Below are 11042 nucleotides of genomic sequence, written 5' to 3' on the forward strand. Positions count from 1 at the left end.
TCCCTCTCAGAACATGGTGTGAAAAGGGGTTAAAGGTACAACTGAAAACGAATACTGAATACGTGAGACAGAACGATTGTAATCTTGCTTATGTTGTACATATTTTGGTAAATACATCCCGATTTCTCGAACCTCCAAGGGAAACGAAAATTAGTTCGAGAAGTCGGTGGTAAAATTGTAATGTTTGACTAATTAAAGCAAATCCAAGGGAAACGGCTTAAAGTGTCAAAATAGAAGTAACTAATTGCTTTTATTTAGTTGTTGGACAATCATATTGCGCAGATTATGACACCCAGCCCTCCTACCGATCGGTTTATATCTGAGTTAGGTGTTTTGTAGTTAGTTAGACGTTTATCAATGGTAATTTGTTTTTAACCCCACCCTGTTGTATAAGAACGAATGGATAAATGCCTGGAATGGGGACATTACTTATTAACAAAATATAATTGATAGTATGGTTATGTTGTTTATCAAACCGCATTTGTGATTGTAAATTGCTTCAGTTTTTACTACTTGAATGATGTGGAAACAATGAAATGGAAAATGTTTTACCCTGCGTAATTCATTCAGCTCGGCACTAGCGGCTGACAGTCGTCGATCTACGCTGGGAGCGCGAATGGAATTACCACTGTTTGGTAAACCGCTATACGTTCTGATTCAACAATTTTTTTAATCCTCTTCTTCCCCTTTGGGCCATGAGGCAACAACAATCTCTTTCCATTACAGGGGCGTAGTAAGCTTTCTGAAGAGTTGTAGGCCTGGCCGCTTCTAGAGGGAGGGGGTAGGAAGGTTCGGGTTATGCTCCAGATAAAGGCCCTCAAAAGTGCAATTCGGCAGCACCAAAATTTTGGCATTTTATTGCCGATAATGATCCGGCAATTTTCACTAATTGTTAAATATATAAACACACTTTACTTTAACGACACATACCTATCACTTGGTAAAATTAAGTTCTCGTGTTCAAGTAAAAAGTGCCAATTTAACAATATATAGTTCCAGACGTTTCGGGCTTAGCCCTTTCTCATTGGAAGTCAAGTTGCTATTTCGTTGAGAAATTTGCTAGCGCCACAAAAAAAAATTTAAAGTTTCAATGCAAGCTGCGCGCGACGACGACTTACATTCAGTCAGAGCGGCTGACTGGTTCCCAGATTGAAGATGAGTCGCTTTTCTTGACGTTCTCGTTGTTTGTTCCCATCGCAGAACATGATGCCACGGACTTGTGCATCTTGACGACGAGGATGCAGGAAAGCCTGGCAGGGTTCTTCTCGATGTGCTCAACGATGCGTTGCCGTAGTGTGCAGCCAGTTTCAGCGATGTAGATCGCAGAACAACGGCGGCAAGAGATACCATACACTGGGTTGGTTGTTTTGCAGGTGGAAGCATCAAAGTTGGGCCGACGTTTTCAAGTTGACAGTGTTACGTGGAAGAAAATCACATCAAAAACCATTGATTTATAATAGTACAGGGTTTTCACATCTTGGACAAAATTCAGGTTTTTATTTTTAATTTTTAAAGTTTACTTTTTTATCATTGAGTGTTTGCTCGTCCTAGTCCTAGAAACGTTTACACAAAACGTAAAAGACTCCTCGTGACACTGTCCTTTTAAGACTGAGATCAGTCTTTCGTTATAAATTTTGACCAGCATTAATGATTGCTAACTTCCATTTCCGATGGCAACACACTCTTGATCTGTTCTGAGGCAAACTGAATATCTTGCTCAACCTCATCTTACCTTTTATTGTTATCTAAGCGAATGCGTGGTGTTAGGAACGGGGATTAGTGATGAGGAATGGAACTGACACGACCTGTATTGAGCTTGTATTATGGTATCCACCAGCGATCTGAGAATGGGTAAAATGTGGTAATCAGTTGACGAAAATGGACGTTTTTTCACAAAGACTAAACTTTGACAAATCAATGGACCCTGTTAGGCATGATCAAGTTTCTTTACCTCGTTTTAGGTTGCCCTTTCGATTTTTTCTTCTTTTGGCTGTCACTCAATAGTTAGTTGGAAATTTGAAAATTAGGCAATGATCGATGCAAATTCAGGAAATCGGTACGTGATGGAGAGATGATCACGACATGTACCGAAGGAAGTGCCGAAATAGAGAAAAAACAACATTCTCCCAACTTGTGCTTGGATAAACAATTGGAGACCTGTAAGGAGAATTTGTTTATTGATATAGAGTTTACCCTGCGTGTGATGACAGATCGTAGTTTTGTTTAAATGGCTTTTTCTGTAAAATGCGTCTTAGGTGGTTTGCATCTTAGGTCAAATGCACTCCCCCCCCCCCCCCCCCCTTATATTTGATTATTACAAAAAGTGAAGTAAAGTAGTGTTCTCAAAAATTTTATACATCAATAACCGAGGTGTGAATTTGCTATAAAAATAATTATCCCAATTGCACTTGTTGGATATGAGGTGATTGATAACCAACTCGACCTACGCGCCTGTTGGTTACCTCAAATCCAGCGCGGTTTATTATTATTATTAATATTATTATTATTATTATTATTATTATTATAATAGTAATAAATAATATAATATAATATAATATAATAATATTATATATATATAAATAATACAATATATAATAATATAATATATACAACCAAAAATAAGTCGTATTTGAAATGTATGCTCAAATTTAAGTCAGAATGTATTTTTAGCCATTGTAAATATTTTAGAAATAGAGAAATAAAATTATTTAAAAAAAGAAAAATTATTATTATTATTATTATGTATTAGTTATCTTTGAAGCTATTAGCTGACAGGTGAAAATTGATGCCGCATTACCAACGAGCAAAATATGCTTAGATCAGTTTGACGTGACAAAGTTTAGATACTAAATAAAGTTTAATTTGTTAGGTTTTGGGACTAATGCCAGAAGAAACATTTATTGAACATAAGACGAGAAAATTATTCCCAAATTAATAAATAAGCCTAAAATTCACAATAACACAGTATGTCATACAATGCAATAATCGAGTAATAATGTGAGTTATTTGGAATTTTCTAGGCTAATTGAGACATCATGTTTTTTTGTTTAATTTCTTTTCATTTTATTCAACTATTTATTCTATCCGCTTAGATGAATATTTATTGATAAAACCCTCTCTTATAGAATTCTCAAAGAAACCAACTATTGAGCAATAATATTTTTTCAAGAAAAAATGAGCATGAACAAATCCTCAGAATTTGTAATAACAAATTCTGTAAGTTTAGTTTAGTTCTTGGAAAGGCGCTTTATATTATGTTAAGCCTCCCGGAAAATTAGAGACCTTAATTAATATATATTGAAATCGCTAGAAAATAAATGTGTTTGCCAAACGTCTAAAAGATATTTGTCTCACAACAGGTCAAACTTGTCAATATTCCGTCTTCTCTCCCCGAATCACCTGTTTTTACCATCATCTAAAATATCAACTTTTTCCAAAGTCGTTCAATTAACGTATTAATATTGTTATAAAACGTCGAGTTTCTTAAAGAACTAAAATGTTAAGCTGAATAGCACAAAAATGTTTTGCAGTGTACGTATCGTAGTGAGCGTAAGCGGCGATAACTTTCCAAAGTATAATTATGATCCTGATGAGCAGATATTTACAATAACATCAGACACGAGTCCCCCTATATGTCATTACATGTGTTTTGTTTTGCAATTTCGTTTTTTTCCGGTTATCTCACACCGTTTGCCTTCCTCAAGGTCTGTACTGTTCGAATATACAGCTAATTATGAAAAGCGAGTCTCACAAACATTTTCAAGCAGGGAAATTAGCGCCTGTGGGATCAAATTAATGTGTTTGTACGTATGTACAAAATGTTATTAATTATGAAACTGATGCTAATGTTAAATACGGCGTTGGCACGTAACACGACGTAGGCACTGAACAAACATGGTTAATTGTTTATCTTCAGCTTGGCTTATATACGTTTGAAAAACAAATGAACTAAAAATGACACATGCCATGAAATTCAATAACTTGAGTCACGAATGGTTCGATTAAGGGTAATTAACACATCTTTCCATCCTGTCAGAATGTTAAGCCTGTCCACACATATAATGAATATTCGTTGCAGTTTTTTGTTGATAATGCTCGTTTTTGTGATAGTTAAAATAGTTAAAGAAAAACAAACAGAACGTCGAGGGATAACATTTTCCAAAAACATTTATTAATCTTAAAAAAAGTTTTTAAATTATGGATTGGAAACTGTTTAAAGTATCCGGCACTGACGCAACAAGACAATGCTAAATATTTGCCCATTATATTAAGCCACATAAATAATTCAACGCAGGAACACCTTCTGCAGTTTTTATGACTTCCTCTGTCAAAATAAATCGTATGTGTGCTGCCTAAAACTACAGAACATTCACTTTGAACTCTCTGACGTCTCCACATCCAGAAGAATGGCCTGTTTGAGGATTCAGTTCAAAAATAAAACTTTAACTATCGTTTACATCCTTTGTATTTCACTTGGAATCATTTTCCCGTTATGTTGTGGCTGCTTTGGTAAGTATCTTTTTCATGTTTAATTTGAGTTTCCCGATCCTTGATCTTCATATCTCTGCCGAATTTATTTTATGCCATAAGTTATTAAACGTGTCCTACCTTCTCTAGCATAGTTAAATGTAAGCATCATACGTCAAAACCGAGCGTATTAAGGTACTCATTTTTCCTATCATGAACCGTACAGTGTAAAATGCTAAAAATGTCTCTGACAAGTATTTTTGGCTGTGTTTTAAATATCTCTTTTGTTACCCATCAAGTCAAGCTTAGCCTCGATAAAGTTCTTACAATATACTTTTCACTATTTTTTAATGTGCCTTGAATTAGGTTGGGTATACCTCAGCCTCGTAAGGAAACTTTTGTTGTTAGCTCATGTGCTGCGGTCTGGGTATTGGTCATTGCCTTTTAAATCCTTTGTTTCGCCATGTTCAGTTTTTGTGATTATATCGACCGCTACACCAAGTAACTGCCATTAGGTTCGATTATTACGCAAACAAAATGATTCGCTGTATAAAAGAGATGTACCGCAAAAATAAATTAAAGTAGACCATGTTTCTTTCACCAATCGCCTCCTTAAACTTCCGCAGTGAGTCTCGTCTATATTATTTTTTCTTCTGTCAAAAGCGCCGGCTTGAAAAGAGTAAAACGGAGATCAGAAAAAGTGAGCCAGTGTTATTACATATAAGGTGCAAAATTTACGTTTTATAGCGGAAATTCATTATTATAATATTTTTTGTGCCTCAAACAGGCGATGAATGTCGCAACATCGAGTTCAAGGAACCAGTTGCAAACAAGGCGATGAAGAATCGCGTGATCAGAAGTGAGGAGGTGCCTAATGAAGGGACCTGTCGATTGTTGTGTTATATGGAGTCCAATTGTGTGTCCATCAATTTGGGTCCTTTAGAAGGAGGAAAACACAAATGCGAGTTGAACAACGCCACGGATGAAAACCAAATTACCATGATCCTTGTGGATAAACCATATTTCACCTACCTGGCCATCGAGGTAACGTACGATTTACACTTTTAATAATCATACAGAAGTGGTCAGATAACATTTTACCTTAAAATACTTAAAGGCTAAAATACTTATAGTCAAAATTTAAATCGAATTATAATCGCGTTTAGAATGCTTTTATTTTTTTTAGCGATCTAAAACATTTCAATGTAGAAAATCTTCTCTCAACAGAATCCATGCAGTAGCAGCCCATGTTTGAATAATGGCACCTGTCAAGCTGGATTCACCAGTAAAGGTTTTCGTTGTATCTGTCGCGCTGGATTCACTGGAACGGACTGTAGTCAGGGTATCGTGTATTGATAATTTAAAAAAATATATTTGTTTTCTTGAGATCCAAAAATCTTCCAGGCACAAACTGCTTTGCCACACTGAAATTTAGTCCAGCGTTTTTCTTTTCTCCTGCAGCTTTATACAGAAACTGCGCTGAAATTTACAAATCTGGTGAAAGAAGAGACGGTGTGTACACAATCAAACCTGATAAATTGCCTGCCTTTGATGTGTTTTGTGACCAAACAACAGCCGGTGGGGGGTGGACAGTATTTCAGAAGAGACTGGACGGGTCGGTAGATTTCTTCCTCTATTGGAACGACTACAAACATGGATTTGGCAACCTGAGTGGCGAGTTTTGGCTCGGAAATGAGAAGATCCACCGGCTGACCTCAAATGATAACAACAGGCTGCATGTGGATTTGGAAGACTTCGAAGGGAATACTGCTTATGCCGAGTACGACATGTTTGGTGTTATGAGTGAGAATGACAAGTACAAGCTGATCCTCGACTCTTACTCAGGTAAGTTATCACGGAAGGAAAATTGGCGTTTGCGTTCCAAGTGAAATATACTTTGCCTGCAAACCATCAAAGGTAACCCCAATTAAGTGTATATTTTCTGAAAGCTTATTGAATAAAGATTGCAATTTTAAATTTTGTTTTGATCATATAGACCATAATAAGCAACGTCGACATTTTCTTTGTAATTATGATGCTGCGCAATATTAGGTTTATTTGAGAACACATTTACGTGAGCGACTAAACTTTTATGTGGAATTTGATCTACATATATTGGTCTAAAAAACTGTGTCTCAGATTTTTCTTTTCTTGCTTCGTTATTTTTTGTGAATTTTAAAACTTGAAGAAGCCCTAAAAACGCAATTTTTAAGGAGGCTCGATGTAGTTTCTTTAGTCGATGGGTGGTTGTTTTGAAAATTAAAATTATCCTTGAAGCCAATGCTCGATTTTTGCCAAAATACACCATAATGATCAAATATGACTAAATTTTAATTTTGTACGCGTCACTTAGCCACAAGGGTTACCATAGCAACTATTGACGTTTTCTTTTGTTCTCAAACAAGCTTGATTTTCTCGAAATCTAGATTGACTCTTGGTGTTTGTTTTTTGATATGTTAAAGTTTAGTAGATTGACAAACTGTTGACGAAATTTTAGAAAAATCTGTAAGAGCGTTTTCAAGTAAATGAAGAATGAAATTTTCAGAAAAACCCTGTTTTAATATAAAATAGGCGCTTTTAAATTGTTTTGTATTATTTGAGCGCAGTTACTCTTACTGAAATATAAATACTTACACCATCTAAAACCATAAACTAAAGGCGAAAGAGTTTTTGCTTTAATTTGTTAAAATATATCCACTGCCAAGTGTAGGGAATTATTAGAAAATAGCAAAAACTTTATGCTTGATTTACTCAAAAACGCTCTTACAGATTTTCCTAACATTTTGTGTACAGGTAGTCAATCTACTATACTTGAACATATCAAAAAATGAATACCAAGAGTCAATCTAGATTTCGAGAAAATCAAGCTTGTTTGAGAACAAAAGAAAACGTCAATGGTTGCTATGGTAACCTTTGTGATTAGTTGACGGGTAAAAAAGTAAAATTTGGTCATATTTGATCATTATGGTGTATTTTGGTAAAAATCGAACAATGGCTTTCCAGATAATTTTAATTTTCAAAACAAGCACCCTTCGGCTAAAAAAACTACATCGAGCCTCCTTAAGTTTAAAAATTTATAAAAGATTAATGGAGCAAGAAAAGAAAGATCTGAGACATCGTTTTTTAGACCAATATATGTAGAACAAATTCTACATACAAGAATACTGATATACTTTATTGAGGTTTCCATTGATGGTTTGCACACAATTTTACTTGGAACGCAAACGCCAATTTTCTTTCCATGATACCTTAAGGGAATTGCCGATATTTCGTTTCCCGTCGCTCAGTCGTTTAACTGATTATATTCCCATTTTAAACAACCTTACTTTTTAAACTTTCTCCAATTTGGCGAAGTTACAGATACAAATTGCTCTTAAAAAATACTACCATCTCAGGACTTAAAAAAGGCAGAAAATTTTATCAACGCTATGTATAGTAGAAAAACTAGTGCCTTTTTGTGTCCGGCATTCTGTGCGATTGGATAACACGGTAATCGCTATGGAAACAGGATCAGTGTAGAAGATTTAATTTCTTCTTCACCTTTTTCTTATGCGTTATTAAATATTTTCTCATTTCTTCATTTTATGTCTAAGGAAATGCTGGTGATTTACAAGCAAGCACCACGGTCAACCATTTACAACCCAAGACCAGGATAATGACAACTATGGCGGCAACTGTGCCAGAAAGTATCACGGAGCCTGGTGGTACAAATGGTGTCACTACTCAAACCTGAATGGTATCTATCGTCACAGCAGTTCCTCCCCCTACGGTGATGGTGTGAACTGGTATGACTGGGAGGGGTATTACTACTCCCTGAAGAGCACCGAGATGAAAATAAGACCAGTGGATTTCTGATTGATTCTAAAGACTAGGAACAGTTTTTCCTCGTTAAGTAAACACCCGCATAAGTTATTCTCTGTGATGAGCTAAAATGATTTTGCTTAAAATTTGTTTTAATTAGTTTGTGATGTTTGCAAGAGCCTAAATAATAACCCACATTAAAAAAAAAGGTTTTGAGGTTCCAAGTGAATGTTGAATAAGTATTATTCTAATTTTGTTTGAAAATTGGTTCGGCGCATGAGATACACAGGGTAACATAACTTAGAAAGTAAACTTTACCTTCCAAATGGAGGCAAAAAGTTTATTTTCGTAATTTTGACTAGCTGAGTAAAAAAATTTTTACAAGGCATTGAGGTAATTTCCAGATAATAGCGTCAAAAGAGAGTTATAGAGAATCGACTGGGAACCGACTCACTTTCTATGTCAGACAGAGTGATTGAAAACTTTGTTAATATGTTGTGCAAATTTTGGTAAATGATAGTTATATGTTCGATAAAAAAAGCATTGTTTTGTTCAGAAGTAACACAAGTGCTAGTTATAACTGAAAACGTAATCCCGAGTTTTTACAAAAAGAGTTGAATGTATCACCGTTTCTCTACTGGAGACCTGAAGGAGAACCCAGGGGGGTACTTGCAGTATACATGACGGGGAGGTCCGACGTATTTTTTTGGGTTGAAAATTTACACCCTCGGTATTTTTTTGGGTTGAGAGATCTGTCATGTATTTTTTTAGCTCTTAAAGTCTGTTTGATTGAATAAATCAGTATCAAGGTGCTAGGTCTTGTATTTCTTGGGATAGAAAATTTTGTTGGTCCAGGTATTTTTTTGGGTGTAAAATTTCAGGCTCGTGTATTTTTTTGGGTTCGCAATATGAAGCTCCGTCGGACCCCCCCGTCATGTATACTGCAAGTACCCCCCCCCCCTGGGAAGGAGAAAGCTAGGATAGGCCAATTTGTTTTGCTTAAATTGTTTTGTAGAGCTACGGTAAAATAGATTCGTATCTACAGTATCGTTGGGTCAATTGCTAGAATCAAAACTAAAATCAAAGCGCCATGTACAACTATTATAACAGATTTGTGTACCTACATTATGCATGTCCAGTCAATTGCTAGCCTGAAAGGCATTGAGGTTACTGTCCGTTTAAAATAAAAGTTTTTTACTACGTTTGTTAAGGAAAAAGTCAAAGCGCACCATCTTGTAACTGCTACAATAGTTTAATTTTAGGAGTACTAACTGAGGCAGAATGATGTGAAGAATATAATGAAGTTTAAAATTGAGCACTGCAGATATGTCCAGGATTGAACGCTAATGAGATGCACGTTCCTCATGACAGGCATCACAAAGTGTCCTTATTAATAAAAATTCACCAAAACACACCAAATTTTGTCAAATATGAAGTAATATGGAAATGTCAAATAACACAGTCAAACATGAAGTACTCATTAAACAATACCTGCGTTCAATCCTGGACATAAGTGCAGCACTGAGCCAAGATTTTAGGAGTAATAATAAAATGGGGTCTAAGTTGCAAATTTTAGCCTAACAGGTTTTTAAATGTAAGGCTCTTACTCGCAGGTTTTTCCTGTATTTCATCGATATTATAACAGGTTCGACTACGTGTAGCATGCATGTCGAGTCAATTGCTAGCCGGAAAGGCATAAAGCCGGCAGCCTATTAAAAATTAAAGCGATTGCGTTTTGAAAAGAAAACCACTCGCTTATAGCTAACACAAAAGTTTGATTTTTGGGGCTGACTAAGGCAAAATCTTGTAGCAAAAGTTAAACATTACCGCATAGAAATGCTTACTGTCAAGATTTTCAAGAGAAGTGTCGATATTAATAAAACAAGTGAAAAAATGTTTCAAAGTTAAATAAATGTCGTTAAACAGTTTTTAGTTGGCGTTCTTGTATGTTGTCTTGGTACGAGAGTAGGGACTTTAAGATACCTGGGGCGCTTTCCTTTCGACCAAAAATTCCGGAAATTTCGGAACAAGGACAAATGGTACAGAAATTTTCTCGGAAAGTTTCCAGAAAATCCGGAAAGTGTTAACTTTCCGAAATGCGAACCATTCAACCGAAAACCCCGGAAATTCCAGAAGCAAAATCAAATGGATCTGAAAGTTCCCGGAAATTGTTTTCGAAAATTTGGGTCTACCTTGCGAGGTTGTCCTCTTTTCCTGAAATTTTGGAAAAAGCTACAATTTTACACTCAGCCTGAGTTCCTTCGGCAGAAAATTTAGCGATTTGTGCAGCTGAAAGCAGCTACATGTGTTAAGGAAGCATTCTTGAAACTCCAAATAAGAAACTTTGGTTAACTCGGTTGTTTTTCGTTGTTGTTTTGTAGGCGGCAGCAAAGAAATGTACAAATATTTATAACGCGCGTGCAGGCTACGCCATTGTTTTGCTCATTAAACTTTTTGGGTTGGCGACGTTTTCGTTGCTTGTAGTGTGCCTTTTGAAAGGTCCCTGTATTTGTAGCCACGATGTCATTCATGGCGTTTATTTTCAGTGCTCGGAAAGCTCTTTTTTTGCAAAAAATATCGAGTAATATGTGCAGGAAACCGGCAACAGTGCATCATTTTAATGCACCATAGAAATTTCCATATTAGACGCACTACCTGACCATATGCAAATTTTGTTTTGCCTTCCGTGCAGTCAACCGGAAAAGTTGGAAAATGCTGTTCCATTACCCACTGGATTTTTTCGGAAACTCAAACCAGAATTTTTGGTCGAATGG

The 11042-nt window shown here is 35.9% G+C and overlaps 2 protein-coding genes across 2 annotated transcripts in view; one reads left to right on the forward strand and one right to left on the reverse strand.

The window, feature by feature from the left end:
• LOC144648085 (uncharacterized) overlaps positions 1-1383 on the reverse strand; it is a 32963-nt gene extending 31580 nt beyond the window's left edge. The window contains exon 1 of the mRNA XM_078507719.1: positions 1119-1383. Within this exon, the coding sequence (XP_078363845.1) occupies positions 1119-1383 (265 nt within the window). The remainder of the gene's footprint in view (positions 1-1118) is intronic.
• Positions 1384-4379: 2996 nt separating this feature from the next.
• On the forward strand, positions 4380-8429 carry LOC144652064 (microfibril-associated glycoprotein 4-like). Its single transcript, XM_078512104.1, has 5 exons — positions 4380-4509; positions 5255-5511; positions 5695-5809; positions 5929-6352; positions 8082-8429. The coding sequence occupies exons 1-5, from the start codon at positions 4407-4409 to the stop codon at positions 8320-8322; spliced, it is 1140 nt and encodes a 379-aa protein (XP_078368230.1). The 5' UTR covers positions 4380-4406; the 3' UTR covers positions 8323-8429.
• The last annotated feature ends 2613 nt before the right edge of the window (positions 8430-11042 follow it).

This window comes from Oculina patagonica, chromosome 4, assembly GCF_052425735.1.
Source record: "Oculina patagonica isolate OP01 chromosome 4, crgOcupat, whole genome shotgun sequence".
Taxonomy (NCBI): Eukaryota; Metazoa; Cnidaria; class Anthozoa; order Scleractinia; family Oculinidae; genus Oculina; species Oculina patagonica.